The 18,265-nt window shown below is 38.7% G+C and overlaps 1 protein-coding gene across 1 annotated transcript in view; it reads left to right on the top strand.

Annotated features, from left to right (window-relative positions):
- Positions 1 to 18,265, top strand: part of ADAMTS12 (ADAM metallopeptidase with thrombospondin type 1 motif 12) — a gene marked incomplete at both ends in the record, with an annotated part of 344,716 nt that overhangs the window by 198,925 nt on the left and 127,526 nt on the right. Inside the window, 2 exons of the mRNA XM_080703192.1 lie at positions 801 to 997; positions 2,482 to 2,565. Of these exons, the coding sequence (XP_080559318.1) occupies positions 801 to 997; positions 2,482 to 2,565 (281 nt within the window). The remainder of the gene's footprint in view (positions 1 to 800; positions 998 to 2,481; positions 2,566 to 18,265) is intronic.

Below are 18,265 nucleotides of genomic sequence, written 5' to 3'. Positions count from 1 at the left end.
GGATGGGGGGGAGGAGAAGGAAACCCTTTAAAGCGTACGATGTACTTATTCATATCGTAGTCAACCACTCAGCCAAGCCTGAGAGGGAGGGATGGGGAGGGAGAGGGGTGGTAACTGGGTGGGGGCTGGCTGGGTGATGTGTGCATTTGTGTCTACACAAGTTCTTTTACTTTGTTATGATGTATAAATACAATGCACCAATAAATTTTTTTTAAAAAATGGGGGAAAGGGGTGTAGCTCGGAGGTCAAATGCCCCGGGTTCTATCCCCAGACTCATAATAAGTAAATAAATAAACAAATAAATAACAAAAAATAGGTCTAGGAATGTAGCCCAGTTGTAGAAAGCTCTTGGGTTTCATTTCCAGTACCACAAAAAAAAATTCAGAGAATAAACATTAAAAAGTCTGATATACTGCCTTGCACATGGTAGTCACTGAATAACTTAAGGGAGGAGAAGAAAACGAAGGCTCCCATTCTTTCATGAGAATGTGTAGCTCAGAGGTAGAATGCCCCTGGGTTCAATCCCCAGTACCACAAAAAATGTGAAAAAACCTTTAATGAAACATGCCATAATTAATTTAAATAACTTTTGATCCCTATAAGATTCAAATTTGAGCTATTTTTATAGTAATTTAAATTGAGTTATTTTGTTCATATACATTTAAGTTGAACTCTTCTATTTCAGTCATATGTGTAATTGCACTCATACATTATTAGACATAAACTTGCTGCTTTGCGTTTTTACAAACATAAGTGGATGTGTAATAGAATTAGCCCACTATCTTCTATTTCATGTTCAGACAGTCTTGGCACCTCCAAGAAGCAAGAGCTACAGCGAGAGAAGTGGGAGAGGAACAACATGCCAAGCAGAAGACTCTCTAGACGTTCCATCAGCAAGGAGAGATGGGTGGAGACGCTGGTGGTGGCGGACACAAAGATGGTTGAGTATCATGGGAGTGAGAACGTGGAGTCTTACATCCTCACCATCATGAACATGGTATGCCAGACTGCATGAAGAGGGCCTGGCTGGTGAATAGATGTTATGAGAAATGCCCTTCTTCCCTCCAAGGAGAAAGAGAGAGAGAGAGAGAGAGGAGAGAGGAGAGGATAGATCCTATTAACATTTGCATATATGTGTATATATAGATGTATATATATATATTATATATATATTATATATATACATACATATATACTATATGAAAGTCTGTTCCTTGCTACATACATATATACTATATGAAAGTCTGTTCCTTGCTTAAGTGAATAAAGATGAAAACTGAAGACAAATTAGTTTTTCCCTTAAAAGCATGTATCCTAGGCTGGGCGTGATGGCGCACACTTGTAATCCCCGCACTTGGGAGGCTGAAACAGGAGGATCGCATAGGTTCAAAGCCAACCTCAGCTACTTAGTGAGACTCTCAGCAACTTAATGAGACCCTGTTTCCAAATAAAAAATATAAAATAGGTATGAGAGTATAGTACAGAGGTAGAAAGCCCCTGGGTTCCAACTCCAGTACCATAAAATAAGAGTGTGTATCCTGGCTGGGCACAGTAGCTCACATTTATAATCTCAATCCTTGGGAGGATGAAGAAAAAGGATCACAAATTTTTGTTTGTCTTTGTGGTACTAGGGAAAGAACCCAGGAATATTCTACCTCCAAGATATACTCCCAGCTCTATTTTATTTTTATTTTGAAACAGGACACCACTAGGTTGATGAGTCTCACTACTTGCTGCAGCTCATCATGAACTTGTGACCCTGCTGTCTCAGCCTTCCAACTAGTGGACGTGCACCACCATACCTGGCAAGAACGATCACAAATTTGATCTTCCTGTGCAACTTAGTGAGGCCCTGTCTCAAAATAAAATTTAAAAATGACTGGGGATGTAACCCCCAGTAAAGTGTTTTCTAGCATGTGAGGACATGGGTTCAATTTCTAGCAGTGAACAAAAAAGGAATATTCTGGGAAAATTTTGGTATTTATCATTAGCATATTTATATTAGGTACTTACCAAGCAACTCAATTCTTTTAATATGACTTTGTGTGTAATCCATCAATAATGTTATTATATGAGTGAGTAAGCTGAGCAAAGAAGTAGAATGTGATTTCCCTGAAGCAGTGAAGGCTAAAACTGGAACAAGGTTATGCTAAAATAATTTCAAGCTTTTATCTTTATATTATCGATATGTTCTCTCTTCCTGAAGAGGGCATTTTTCCTGTTGAGATTGGAAAGGTATTTGTTTGAGTAACTGATAATGAAAGGGGAAGGCCCTGGGGAGGAAAATGGCCAAAGAAAAGAAAGATATCAATGCCATAAGTTGTCTTTGAATGTCTTTGAATGCTGTGGATTGAATCTTACACTACACCAGGAATGTTTAACCTATACGATGATGTGTATTTCACTGTATTTTAATGCTGTTTCCCTTCTGCATATTTTTTTTATTCATGTGGGGTCAATGGGTTCCATTTCTGATTCCAGGTCACTGGTTTGTTCCATAATCCAAGCATTGGCAATGCAATTCACATTGTTGTGGTTCGGCTCATTCTACTTGAAGAAGAAGAGGTAAGAAATGTTTTTGCCTTTACTCTTCTGCACTATGTCCATATGCTTTCTACCTCCTTTTCTCTGGAGGGCTCTTTATAAACAAGAAGTCTCCAGATAGGTGTTAGACTAACTCAGTATATGATTGGATAGTTTCAAAAACAGGAGAGAGATGTAAACGTTGAACCTTTTGTCCTATTAATTTACCTGCGGCATATTAATACACTTTTCTCATATTTGGACTCTCTTCTCTGCACTTTTACCTTTGGTTATTTGATCTGTTCTCTGAAACTTTTATATCCGCGTGTTGAGCCTCCCAATTGGTATCTGATTCATAGCTAATTACTTTCTTGATATCTCAACCTGGATAGGTTATAGTCCACTCAATTTTGGAAATGTAATTAAGTCTAAAATGGAATTCTTGATTACTTTATGGAAAATCATCTCAATTCTTCCTCCCTCCATTCTCCAAAACACCATCTTATCCAGCTTAGTCAATAGTACTACCATGCACTTACCAGTTGCATATATACAGGAGTCATTCTTGATACATATATTCTCATAACTTCCAACGGCAAGGTCTATAGTGGTCCTACCTCCAAATTTCATCTCAGAACCATCCATTGTTCATCATCTCTACGGCCATCACATTGGCAAAGGCCTTATGCTATCTTGTCTAGGATACTCTAGTGAACTCCCAAATGGATTCCCTATTCTTTGGCTTTGTCTCCATAATCCATTCCTCATGGATGAGCATTTTAATTACATCTATAACTAAGTTGCTTAGCTGCAAATAAAACATTTAGTGGAGCCGGAAGTGGTAGTGCATACTTGTAATCCCTGTACTTGGGAGGCTGAGACAAGAATCGCAGGTTCACAGCCAGCCTCAGCTACTTAGTGAGGCCCTCTGCAACATGGAAAGAACCTATAACAAAATAAACAATAAAAAATAGGGCGGGGGTATCACTCAGAGGTAGAATGCCCCTGTGTTCAATCCCCAGTACCTCAAAACAAAGAAACACCTTTAGTGGACTTGTTTCTTTTAGAATAAATTCAAAGTTTTTGCTTCAGAGATATTCATGATCTGGTCTTCCTCTACCTTTCTAGTTTTTTTCTTATGTTTCTTTCTCGTTTTCTCCTCTTATACTCTCTGAGCTTTGGATAGTTCTAGAACACACAAGGTAATTTGCAAACTCATGGTCCATTCCCTTGTGGTTCCTAGTACCTGAAGCATCCTCCCCAGCTCATCTGTTCCTAACTGGTACCTTCTTGTCCCTCAGGCCTCTGTTTGAATGTTTCCCTTTAGATAGGTCTCAGTGACTCCTTTCAAAGCTGGCCTCTTTTACTACTATCTATCATCAAAAGATAGCAACTTCAAAATTCATTATTATACTTGGTATTCATTTTTTTCTTTTCTTGCTTATCTTAGCCATTACCAGAACATGAATTTTCTGAGTGCATAAATCATGTATCTTTATTATATTTTATCCCCTGCACCTAACACTGTACCTGGGATATGAATAAGTGAATGGCAGAAAATACAATGAATGAGGCCAGGCGTGGTGGCACACGCTTGTAATCCCCGCGCTTGGGAGGCAGAGACAGGAGGATCGCGCAGGTTCAAAGCCAGCCGCGCGTGCTGGCTTAGGAGACCCTGTTTCCAAATAAAAAAGTATAAAAAATAGGTCTGGGAGTGTAGCCCGGAGGTAGAAGGGCCTACAGGAACCCCAGTACCACCAAAAAAAAAAAAAAAAAAAAAAAAATACAATGAATGAAAAAACCAGAAAACACGATGAAATGCCCTTGCAGTTTGTGGAGCTTAAAAAGTGTCTGGCAAATGTGAAACATGGAACCTTTCAAATCTTCCCTCAGGACAAGACCTTTGGTCAAAATGCCAAGGCAGGCATTATTGTTCTTTTAATAGGAGAAGCCTCCACAATCGGTTAGCAGACTATTTTCAAAATGATCTATGGAGCCTGGATCCATTTTCCTTCTCTCTCCTGCCAGCCCCCCAATTCCCTGTTACTCAAGACATATTTTCTGTATTTGGAATACTGGTGGGTATATTATTTCTCTTCCTGTGATCCTTCTAGAATGTAGAAACCAGGTAAAATGAAAACCTAGGTAGATACCCTTTATATGTCTAAATGAACTCATATGACACTGGGAATAAAACTTTGATTTTAATTGTTATTTGTTAGGACCTGGATGTGGTTAAGTATTGGCTTATAGAAAACTTGTAGGCACACAAATAGTTTTAGAAATAAAACTACTAGAGATAAAAATGCCTTGTATTGAGCAAAGAAGATAATCCTCAGTCTGATCTTATTAGCTTATAGAACACTAACTAATTTTGAATCTAATTTAGCAATCTCACTCTAAGATGTTTTCTACTATCATCCTATCAACTTCTTGTATCAATATTTGTGTCAGTTTTGCTATCTTACCTGTATCCTCATCAGTGAGTTAAATATCTCTTTAACACGTGCTCACTATATATTTACATAGGATTATGTTTTTTAATTTTTTGAAAACTGCACTTTGATACCTTGGGGTACAAATTCTCACTCTTTTCTAATTGTTGTGCATGTGCAGAAAGATTTAGAGTTTTCAGACAAAAGAACAAAAAAAGAGAAAGAGAAGAAAGGAAAGAAGGAAAAAGATTGGAAGAAAGAGAGGAAGGAAGAAAAATTCTCACTCTTTTCTAATTGTTGTGCATGTGCAGAAAGATTTAGAGTTTTCAGACAAAAGAACAAAAAAAGAGAAAGAGAAGAAAGGAAAGAAGGAAAAAGATTGGAAGAAAGAGAGGAAGGAAGAAAAGAAGGGAGGGAAAATAAAGTTCTTCTAGGTGTGAAAAAGAAAAACCTTCTCTCTCCACAGTCCCAGTAGTACTCCTGTGGCTTCTGTAGGTTAAGCCCCTAAAATTCCACATCTCTTCCTTTTCTGCAAACAGTACCACCCAATTGTCATCATAATGCTGGCTTCATGTTGCCAGTGAAGTTTGTTCAGGGGAACTTCATTGGCCACCACCTCCTTGAATCAATCACAGTTTCATTGCTTTTCTTTTTTACAACTTGATATCCCAAGTGCAAAGAGACACAGATAAGTTGCCTATACAGCATGGCTCTCTACCTTCCTCTTGCCAAATTTTATCCTCATTAAAGTCTTTACAGAGTCTCTAAGTGGTACCGGGTTCACAAATTGACAAGAGAATTGTAATGTGAAGCTTTCATTTTCTTAATTCCTAGAAAATCGTTGAAGCTCTTCTCATGAGCAACCCAAAGAACAGCAGAAAGCAATGAGTCTGGCCCTTAGCTAACATCAGGGCGGCAGACAGACATAGGCAGGACTGTACTGGACCAGAACTACTTTGAGCAAAGATGTGAGTTCTCATCCTGCTGTCATCCAGTGTGCAACTCTGAGAAGGTCACGCCATCGCTCTGTACCTATCAGCCACATGTCAAATGTTGTGCTAGCCACAAAGCATACAAGTATAAATATAAATCTCATTTCCTGACTCTGAGTCTACTGCCAAAAGCACAAAGTGGAAAGTTTTAAATTGAGATTGTCATGAGTACAAATAATATTGGGGAGGTTACTTGACTGTCTAAGCCTGGTTTAATAAGAGGATAATAAGAAATTGGCTGGTGAGGAAGGGTACGGTTTTCTCAGTTACTCTGTAAGACTTAAAATAAGAGAATGGGTCTGGTGTTGCTTACCATTTAGCCCTAATGGTATGTAACTGACCCCTAATATATATTTATATATTAAATCACTAAATATATATAAATTATATATATAGTTATATATTAAGTTTATATATAAATATATAAAATATTATAAATTATATATAAATCACTAAATAAGGGAAGGAGTGAGTGAATTGAGGCCAGAAGTCTGACTGAAGATGAAAGTCAGCAGTGGCCGGGTCCTGATAGGCCTCGTAGCCATGTAGAAGGATTTGTGTCTAATCCTATGGAAGATGCTTGATGATTCCAAATGGACTGATGAAAGGGAGAGAGAGGCAGTAGGGAGATCACTCTGAGGCTCTGTGGACAGTTATCGAGGGAAGGAATACTGAGGCAGGGTGACTAGGGTAGGTGTCACTCACCCGTGACTTTCTACAACTATATAGCCTTTTGTATTCTGTTCCCATCTGATGGCTAACTCTGCTTGGAACTTTATTTTTTCTGTGTTGGATTCAAGATATTTCGAGGTTATGCTCTGTACATAAAATGCAGCTTCTGTCTGTTAGTTACTGCCATGTTAAACATTATGAATCTTCACACATTTTGAGAATAAATTGGGCAGTTGGTTGTGAAACATGCTTTGTATCACCTCAGAGGCTTTTTCAAAGATTAAGTGGTCATATTTCAGAGTACTGGAAACTCAGGTACACAAATCATGATCTGGAAGGACAAGTCAAACATAATAAGACATAAAGGGCCAAGAAAACAAATAGGCTTTAGATATGACCCTGCCTACTCTCTGATCCTGTCTCTATCAAACACTAATTGAGCTCTCATTTTTTTTATACACCTTTTTTTTATTTTTATTTTTTGGTGGTGCTGGGGTTACTGGAAGCCCTTCTACCTCCAGGCTACACTCCCAGACCTATTTTTACATTTTTTTTAAATTTGGAAACAGGGTCTCCTAAGCCAGTGCGCGTGGCTGGCTTCGAACCTGCGTGATCCTCCTGTCTCTGCCTTCCAATTGCAGGGATTACAAGCGTGCGCCACCACGCCCAGCTGAGCTCTCATTTTTTATTTCATGATATCAGTCCTACCTTTCTGACTCTTAATTCTCCTCCAGCTCTTGGGTATAAGCTTAGAATAAAGCCCTTTTCACTTTAGACCATTTCATTCAGTGGCTTCTCTACCAGGGGCCAGGGATGGAATGAATCTCTCCTTGCAACTCTTAGAAACAGCTTGGCATTGTGGAGAGTACAAGATACTTTTTAGCTCTACAGTCTTTGGTAAATCACTCAACTTATTTGTGCCTCCATTTCCTCATTTAATGGGATTAATAATATCTACTTCATAAGGTTACTATGAGCATCAAATGTATCAATCCATGGGATACTTCATATAGCATCTGGTTCATAGAAACCACTCAATAACTAGGTTGCTATTATGTTCATTGTACAAGAATTTCAAAGTCTTTGAAGGAAAATAGCAAACACAAAGGACATTAGAATCAGAGTCCATTGGAGGCTTATTTTAAGAATATGAAAACAAAGATAAGCTGAGTATGAATTGGATGAAGTCAGGTGGGTTCCAGGTGACTCCGCCACGCAGGGTGGGTCCACAAGGTGTCAGGTCAGGCTGGCTTGAAGGAGCCACAGCAGGGCCAGCAGGCAGGAGTTTGACTGCTTTCATGGAGAATTGCTTCTTAGTCTGCCTAGTGATTTAGTGTTAGTTTCGCTCTGGCATTAAAAGCTTGTTGACCTTAGCAATTAAGGCCAGTGGTTTCCACCTCCCACCCCATCTCTCCAGCTAATGTGTGAGTCTAGTAGTAATCCATATAAATTATTTTCTTTCAAAATAAATGTCAGAAATATTGGCAAAGAGTTATTATATCCATTATTATTTTTAATAAAATATTTTTCCTCTGAAAGTCAGATGAGTTATTCCTTACACATATGGGAAGCTTACAGATTTTACTTTTTAGAACTTGTCTTTTTTTTTTTTTTTTTGTCCTTTATCTTCCTTTCAGCAGCTCAAGCCTGGCTAGCAGGTTGTGATCAGATTGTGTCTATCAAATCAAAAACTGCTATAAGTAATTCTAAGAAATCAATACAAGACCTTTTTTTATCATAGAGAGAACTTACAAGGAGAGAGGATGATTTTTAACAAAAACCAAGATTTGTAAAATCATTTCCTACTTCCCATTCGGGGCTATTTCTATGAACTGAGGCTGATATCCTCCGGTTCAGACCCCTGTCCTAAAAGACCATAAATTCAAATGCGTATGGAAGGGGAAGTGGGAAGTAATTGGACTAGCTGGAAGAGAAGATGTGAGATGAGAAGTAAAAAGAGGCCAGAAAAAGTGAAATTTATTTTGTTTGCAGAGGAAATAGAGAAAAACAGAGTGGATGGGGGTTGGTTTTGACATGCTCAAATAATAACCAGGTTGCTTTATGAAAATATTTAGCATAATTCACCTTCTATTTATTGTGAACCAGCATAATCTCTTTGAAATCCTTGTGAATTTTGTGTGCGCTTAGGGTTGCGTGGTCATAATGCATAACTAATTACCTTCGTAAGGCTCTCATGATCAAGGGTGCTCAAGGAACAAAATGAGCCAGTGTTTCTTGGACTTAACCCCTTGAGAGACTTGGAGATTAAGAGGCTAAAAGGGCTGAAAAAAAATCTTTGTTTAATGAAAGTCTCCTGGCAGAGCTGTGACATTTAATAGAAATGTAAGAAAGTATCCTGAAGATCTTGTCACTGAGCTTGTGCTAAATGCTACACAATGCAGATGAAAGCTCCACACGGGGGAAGGACTCTGCTGAAAATTACCAGCAGCCCAGTTAATCACAGACTTGCTTTGTCTGGAAAAAGGAACCTACAGAAGCAATGAAGAGAAAGTAAGCAAGATCTTGGAGGTAGATATCAGACTCTAAGATAGGTTTCTCTATCTGAACTCCAGGTTATTCTAGAATTGCTCTTGGAGGAGATTTTGGATAAAGGAACAATCCTTTCTAATGAGATCTCTTTATTTTTCACTTTTTCCCCTTTCCTTACTCATTCCCCAACAACTATAAAATCTCAACAAAGATGCAAACCTAGCCTGTATATTTAGATGGCCCAACCTTGAATGTTCCTCATTACTGCTTGATCACCTATTCTCTGTTCTCCTCCTCATCTCTACCAAGAAGTAGGAAGGGTTTAAGTTTTTCTACTGCTTGCAGGTTAGCATGTTAGTCTGTCACACTCCTGTGGGTGAGATCCTGGCAGAAGACATGAGACTCTTGGAATAAAGACCAAGGACTTTGTTCCTCAGCACTCAAACTACAACATGAGTTTCGCATTTCCATCTGTCCTTCTTGACCACCACATCTAGGGGTGATGTGGGCAGCCTGGATAGATCTGTGTACACACTGGGTTTTCTCACAGTTAAGGAGCCTTAAGATAGGGATACTATTAAGTTCCTTAATGGCGATTATAAGCAAAGTTGTGAAACTTTTGCCTGAGAAGGAGTTGTTACCTTATTATTATAGACTGCAAAAAAGAAAACAAAAACTTTTCTCTGAAGAAAGACTATCTTCCAAGGCTGTTTTCTATACAGTATTCTTGAACAAAAATTATTAATTCCCTTGTTTACGTGATGTGCAGAAACATGAAAGGCCTATAAAAAGTCTCCCAATATATTGTTACTATAGGTACTGAAATTATTATTACAGATTTTCTGCTTTATTCTCAAACTCTGAATCTTTCCCCTTTCCTTTAGGCAGTCAGAAATCTTACCTCTACACGTTCACCCCAAACCTCTCACCAACTTAGTCTTCACTTTGTCTTGACTCACCCCATAAACTCCCCACCTTTTCTCATCACCATGTGATGGGCAGGTGAGGTACTTCTGCAGTTTTGTCAATATACCTGCTGTGTGCCAGATACATATAATGCCCGAGATGAGGAGAGGGATAAACCCCAGTCCTTGTCCTGGAGGCATCTGAAAAAAAGCAGGCACACAATTCAATAAATGTAAAGTGCTATAGGCCTGGGAATACAGCTCAGTGGTAAAGTGTTTGTATAGTATAAGTGAGGCCCTGGGTTCAATTTCATAGCACTACCCCAAAATAAATGAACAAAAGAATGAATGAATAAGTAAATAATAAATAAAGTTCAGCAAGTGCTGTGAAACACATGAAAGCAGGATATACTGGCAGGAAGCCCATTCAGATTGGGGTGGTGAATCCCATGCATGTATGTTTCTGTCACTATCTCATTATGATGCATAATTAGAATGCACTAATGAAAGCATATTTAAATAGATTGTAGAATTACAAATTTGCTTCTGAAAAAAGTACTCATGAATTTTAAAAAAAAGATGGGGGTGGTAGTGGTAAGAAAAGCTTCCTTGAAATGAGTGTTAAAGGGCAAATGGACCATGAGTAGTTTCAAGAGGATAAAAAAGGAGAGAAAAGCATTTTAGAGGACTTCCGGGAAGATGGCGACTGAGAAAAGCGGGGCTTAAGAGTCCCGCTAACAACCAATCTCCATTACCACAAAAAGAGCGCCTTTCATAGCCAGAAAACACCATCACCAGAAAAACAAAAAAAACCCACCAGGCTCCAGAGAGAAAGCGGACTGAGAACAGAGCTCAGGGCCACAGAGGAGACACACGAGCCCGAGGACGCGGCAGCAGCGCCATACTGACGGCAGCAGCGGCGAACTCAAGGGACGGCTACAGCAAGCCAGGTGAGCCGCTGCGGAACAGCCAGGCGGGATCTTTCGGCGCAGACAGCATTTAAAGCTCCCAGTGGCTGAGCTCAGCACACGCTGCAGGGATTCAGAGTGAAAATCAAAACCAGAGAAGAAAAAATACGCCAGCCTCATGGCCGAGGGCGTGGCAGAGGCGCCATATTGCCACCGGCGGCGGCAGCAGCAGTGAATTCACCGAGTCCAGTACAGCTACATCTGCGTACTCAAGAACAGTGAGTCAAATTGCAGGCCACAGAGGAGAAATCGCAGTATTGGGCCTCCTGGGACTTGATCCAGTGAGGGAGTGGTGGTGGCAGAGATATCACACCATAGGAGAACGTGCAACCTGGCACCCCCCATAGTTTAAAGCAGCCTCTATCGACTCCCTGGGTCGGAGACTCTGTGATACAACCCAGTAAAGGAGTAGTGGGGTCTGAGATAATACAGACTCGAGATCCAGAGCACCTTAAGTGAAGCCATAGTGACCCAAGGGAAGAACCCAGAGAAGGCACAAACCTCCGAAATCATGGGAAAGAGGAATAACACTGGAGTAATGAATGTGCACAACCCCACAACATCAGAACCTGATAAAACAGAAAATCAGAGATTTCTAGAAGATCAAATCAGGAAAATAACTGTAGAAATAATAGAGGTGCTTCGAAAAGAACTCAGAGAGAGCCAAAAAGAGATAAAGGATGCAATTAATGAAGTAAAGGCCTCAATTCAAAGCACAAACAACCGATTAGACCACATGGAGAACAGAATCTCGCTCTTAGAAGATGAGCAATCCAAAAATGAATGCATAGTTTCTAATCTAGAAAAAAATATCCAACAGCAGGAATCTGACATTGAAGAAATATTGGCCCATTTTAAGAGAGCTAACCTAAGAATAATTGGAATAGAGGAGGGAAAAGAAAGTGAAACCAAAGGGATCAACAATCTCTTCAAGGAAGTAATAGCAGAAAATTTTCCAGACATAGAGCAAGAGGTTGATACACAGATCCAGGAAACCTATAGAACTCCCTTTAGACAGGATCGGAGAAGAGGATCCCCACGCCATATAATTGTCAAAATGACCAATGTGGAAGCCAAGCAGAGAATCTTAAAGGCAACAAAAACAAAGAGCCAACTGACATTCAGAGGCAAACCAATTAGAATCACTCCAGACTTCCCAAACCAAGTCATGAGAGCCAGAAGGGCTTGGAGTAACATATTCCAAACTCTGAAAGAAAACAACTTCCAGCCAAAAATTTCCTACCCAGCAAAACTTTCTATCAAATTAGATGGAGAAATAAGAAGCTTCCATGACAAACAGAAACTGAAGGAATTTATGTCTTCAAAACCAGCGCTAGAGAAAATACTCAAAGAGATTAACTACAAAGAAGAAATAGGTAACACTCACCAGAACCAGAGAAACAAGAGTTTCCATCCAACAGACAACTAAGATTGGTTATCTGTGGAGATTCATTATTTATGTTAGTCTTTTACCTATCTCTAAGTTGTATTGTTTGCCTTTATTGTTGTTAATTTTTAGGATTTCTAGTTGTAATATTAATATACCTTCAGATATAGCATTTGGAAATATTTTATCCAATTCTATTAGTAACTTTTAACTCTGTTTACATTGTCTTTGGATATACAATATTTTCTTTTATTTTTTTAGGGAGTTTGTATATTCTTCTGTTGCCTGTGCCATTGAAATCATATCCAAGAAATCACTGCCAATTTCAATGTTGTGAGGTTTTATGACCCAGATTTTCTCCTAAAAGTTTATAGTCTTAAGATTTATATTTAGGTCTTTTATCTATTTTGAGTTAATACTTGTATATGGGATTAGGTAAGGGTCCAATTTTATTCTTTTCCATGTAATTATTATTTTTCAACAATATTTAGTTAAAAGATTATTATTTCCATCACCAAATGTTCGTGGAAACCTTGTCAAAAATAACTTGACAATATAGGGAAGAATTTAGCTCTAGGCTTGTATTTAACTCCAATGGTCTATATATCTGCCTTTAGAACAGTACTACACTGTTTCAATTATTGTAGCTTTATATGGTTTGAAATCAGAAAATATATATCTGCTAGCTTTGTTCTTTTTCAAGATCGTTTTGGGTATCTAGAATTCATATTTCATATTAGGATAGATTTTTTTCTGAAAAATAAATATATAAATATATGATAGTTTCACCTAAAAAAACAGAAAAAAATATGCTCTAGTAAGAAAGAAAGCAAAAAGAAACATTGAAATGCTATCTTTAAATCATCAAACACTTGGTATCAGACAAATGAAACTGTTATGTGAGATTATCATTTTTAATTTTGGATAAATTCCTATAATACTAGATGTCAACCACTAAGCCAAGCATAGGAAGGAGGGATGGGGAGAGAATGGGGTGGGGATCGGGTGGGGGCTGACTGGGCGATGTGTGCATGTATGTCTACAAAAGTTTGTATCCCACTATGATGTATGAATACAGTGCACCAATAAAATAAAATTTAAAAAAAAAAAAAAAAAGCATTTTAGAAACAGACTATTTTAGAGAAGGTGAAAATAGTACAGTGTGTAGGAGCTGTGCTTTGGGGGATGCTAATAGAGCAATTTAATGTTTTGGGAGCATAAGCTGTGAGGTTGCAAATGAAGAGAGAGATTCCTGAAGGCCAGACGTCAAATGGTCTTGAGCCATGGATGTGATATGGGTAGACGTCCGTCTTGACTGTAATAAACATCATGCTGGCAATAGGGGAAAGCATAGATTTGAAGAGGTCAAAGAAGAAAAGAGGACAGTAGAGAGCTGCCATAGTCGTTCTTACCTAGAATGAAAGATTTAGACCTGAGGCATTTGTCGCTGAACTTGTTCGTGGTAAATGCTGCGTAGCGCAGATTGACAGTTCTACACAGGGACAGAGTGCCCTGCAGAAAATGACCAGCAACACAGCTAATCACATACTTGATTAAATGGCAGAATTGGATGTGCAATTCCCAAGGTGCTTTTGGGAAATGGACTCTTCATTTTAATGGTAAAATTGGATGTAAAATTTATGCTGCAACATCTGGAAAATGACCCTGCTTTCTCCATTACAAAAATGCATCTTTGCTGACACTGAACTTGGCTCAGGATGGAGGGTGATGGGATAGTCAGAAACATTCAGCTTTTAAACAGACACTCATGTCTTGGTATGTAGATCCAAAATACTGACTTGAGCCAATGTATTAAAGCACACTATTTAAAAATTGAGCTTAGCCGGGCGTGGTGGCGCATGCTTGTAATCCCCGCGCTTGGGAGGCGGAGACAGGAGGATCACACAGGTTCAAAGCCAGCCGCGCGCACTGGCTTAGGAGACCCTGTTTCCAAATAAAAATGTAAAAATAGGTCTGGGAGTGTAGCCCGGAGGTAGAAGGGCTTCCAGGAACCCCAGTACCACCAAAAAATAAAAAATAAAAAAATAAAAATTGAGCTTCTCAAATATGTGTGCCACCACCAGGGACTCCATGAGGTAAAACAGAGATCTATCTACTTCTGCCTATGTAGCCATCTAGAGTCTTATAAGCTTATATATTCACAGCTATTTAATAGGGAGGCTAGGCCAGACATGGTGGCACATGCTGGTAATCCTGGTACTTGGGAGGCTGAGACAGGAGGATCACAGGTTCAATAAGAGCCTTGGTGATGAAGCAAGACTCCTAACAACCTAGAGATACTCTGTTTCAAAACAACAAAAAAATAAAATAAAATGGGCTGGGGATATAGCTGAGAGGTAGAATGTCCTTAGATTCGATCTCTAGTACTACACACACACACACACACACACACACACACACACACACACACACAGGAATTTGGTCAACTTTAAAGTGAGTCTGTGAGTATGTAAGTGTGGCGGGCATGTGTGGGAACATGTGGATATGAAGGCATGTGTATGTTTGTGTGGATATGTGGCCATGTGAGTGTGCCTGTGTGGGTGTGTGTGGGTATGTGACTATGCAGGTGTGTGGTTTTGTCATTGCATGTCCAGTGCAGTGCCTGGACCTTACCCAGTGGCACGATTCACTGTGGAAAGTTCTACGTGTTAAATTCAATGTGGATGAGAGCTCCATATCCTTCATGGGCGTTGCCAAGTGTTATCAGAAGATTGAAGAGGCTGGATGATGTAGTTATTACAGCAAAAAGCAGAAAACATTATAGTAGAAACACCAGAATAAGAAAACATTTTTTATGGAAAATAGTTTTAGAAATAACCATAATGATCCAGGAAGGACTATAAACAACTATGATTCTCTAAACATGGTCATATTCAATTTAATTTGTTTAAAAGCTTATATCCACCAATCATCATATTGATTACATTCAAACCATTGTTTTTTCTATTATAACACGAATACAGACCCCCTAGTCTTTGGTTTACTTTTAACTGTGAAAATGCATATTTTGTTCTTGCTTTAGTCTGAACACCTTTTATTTTGAGCTGGTCCTACTTTCAGTCTGCAGCTCCTCCCTTCTAATACAGCAGTTGAGAACTTGGATTGATATGGATTCAAGCAGTTTGTGCTTGAACTTCACCATGCAACCAGCAGTTACAAGTCTGATAGTGGGAACTGACTTACAGGGCAAGGGGAGGCTCAGTCAGCAGTTATTTTTATTTTATTTATTTTTATTTATTTATTTTATTGGTGCACTGTATTCATACATCATAGTGGGATACAAAGAAAACTTTTGTAGACATACATGCACACATCGCCAGTCAATCCCCACCCGATCCCCACCCCATTCCCTCCCCATCCCTCCTTTCCATGCTTGACATCTAGTATTATAGCAATTTATCCAAAATTAAAAATGATAATCTCACATAACAGTTTCATTTGTCTGATACCAAGCTTTTGATAACTTAAAGATAACATTTCAATATTTCTTTTTGCTTTCTTTCTTACCAGAGAATATTTTTTCTTTTTTCTTTTTTTAGGTGAAACTATCATATATTTATATATTTATTTTTCAGAAAAAAATCTATCCTAATATGGAATATGGACTCTAGATACCCAAAACGATCTCGAAAAAGAACAAAGTTTATTAGAATCCTCTGGGGCAGTTGTAACTATGCTACACATCAGAGTCACCAAGGGAAAGAGCCCTAGGCTACAATCGATGCCAGAGCCTCATTAGAAAAACATGATAGCCCGGCCTTCATCTCAGAACACAAGTGTTATTTACTTCTTGGTGCCCGGAGTGAGTCTGTACTGTTGGCCTTGCTTCCTGACATCTTGTGCACAGCAAAACAAATGCTGGGATTGAAAGACAGTGTAGACAGATGCAGGTGCCATTAAACTGAAAAAAGCGTATCAAAGGCTCACTACAATCTTAATGATTTCTGAAGTTCCTTCTCAGCTTCCCTACCTTGTGTCTAATGGCAAAATTGATTGATAGAGTGTGACTTTTTAGTAGTTGCCCGGTGCCACCACAGTTTACATGATACCTGTCAGGAGACTATGGCTGGTGGCTGGTAAGTTTTCTAATTATCTAGCTAACTTTAGAAAATAATGTCTTTGGTTTAATGAGTGTTATAGTTCCCAAGCAAGTATGGGTGTTTGGCCCATGCTAGGTTATTCTTGGGGACATAAGGAGAATTTGGCAATTTATCAGATTATTTATTTAAATATCAGTGGAGCTTTAACACTGACCGATTTGCCACAGCACGATAGGGAGTTTTAGAGAAAATAGAGTCTTTGAAGTGCTGATAATAATTAAAAGTCTCACAAAAGACCCAAACATGCAAAACAACGATACAGGTACAACCACTGATTTGATGTAACTAACTGTATCCCTGCTAAAATATATATTTTTTCTTTAGTGCTGGTGATTGAACCCAGGGGTATTCTACTTCTGAGCTACTACTGCCATTTTAAAATTTTTGTTTTGAAACAGAATCTCACTATACTGCTAATGCTGGCCTCAAACTTGGGAGTCTCAGCCTCCCAAGAACTGGGATTACAGGCGTGCTCCACCACACCTGGAGGAAATATTCTTGTTCATGACATTTGAATATGTTATTTCAAGTTTGAGTCTAAGTAAGTGAGAAACCTTAGAACCTATGTGGCTTTGCCATTTGCAACTATTAGTACCAATGCAAATCATTATGGTAAATGTTCTTCTCATTTGCAGACAGGGATTAATTATTGTTCTAATTATTTCACATGATTATTTATTTATTTATTTATTTATTTATTTATTTTTGTGTGTGTGTGTGTGGTACTAGGGGTGGAACCCAGGGGCTTTCTACCTCCGGGCTACACTTCCAGACCCATTTTATATTTTGTTTGGAAACAGGGTCTCACTAAGTTGCTGAGAGCCTCACTCAGTAGCTGAGGCTGGCTTCGAACCTGTGCGATCCTCCTGTCTCAGCCTCCCAAGCACTGGGATTACAAGCGTGCGCCACCACGTCCAGCTCACATGATTATTTATAAAATCAAGTGAAATGATGTATGTGGAAGTAATTTATAAGACGTAGTGTGCTGAGCACATGACATGTGGATTTATGGTTATGTAGAACCTCATTGTGACTCATTTAGAAACTGGATGGTCTGCTGTTAGCATCTATTATCTTTTACTCACAGTTGCTACAATTCCTTCTTGGCTAATGATCTTTGTTCATGACCCATATTTTTGACATTTATTTTTAAACTGATAAGTACTACATATATATATATTATATAGTATAGCATGATATTTCAGAGTACATGTATATTGGTGAAGGACTAAATAAGGCTAACATATGTATAACTTCACATACCATTTTTATGATGAGAACAATTAAAATTTATTCTCTTATTTGTTTTGAAATATAAAATACATTATTAACTATAGCTACCATGTCAAACAGTAGATCTTTTGAACTCTGTGTAAACAGAAATTTTTAAACTTTTGGCCATCTTCCCACAGCCCTACCTGCAACCCCTACTCTCTGCTTCTGATTTCTATGCTTTTAGATTCTCTACATACACTTAGGATCATTTTGTGTCTTTCTGTGCACTCAACATAATTTCCTCCAGATTCATCCCTGTTGTTGCAAACAACAGGATTTCCTTCTTCTGTAATGTTGAATGGTATTCCATTGTGTATGCATTCTACATCTCCTTTATCCACTAATTCTCTTCCTTTTTTTTTTCTTTTTTCTGTGGCACTGGGAATGGAACCCAGGGGCATTCTACCTCCAAGGTACACCCCTAGCCCTATTTTTTAGTCTTTTTATTTTTTGAAACAGGGTCTCACTGAGTTGCGAAGGGCCTCCCTAAGTATCTG

Source organism: Muscardinus avellanarius (assembly GCF_963383645.1).
Source record: "Muscardinus avellanarius genome assembly, chromosome: 1".
NCBI lineage: Eukaryota > Metazoa > Chordata > Mammalia > Rodentia > Gliridae > Muscardinus > Muscardinus avellanarius.
This window is presented reverse-complemented; position numbering and strand designations above follow the sequence as displayed.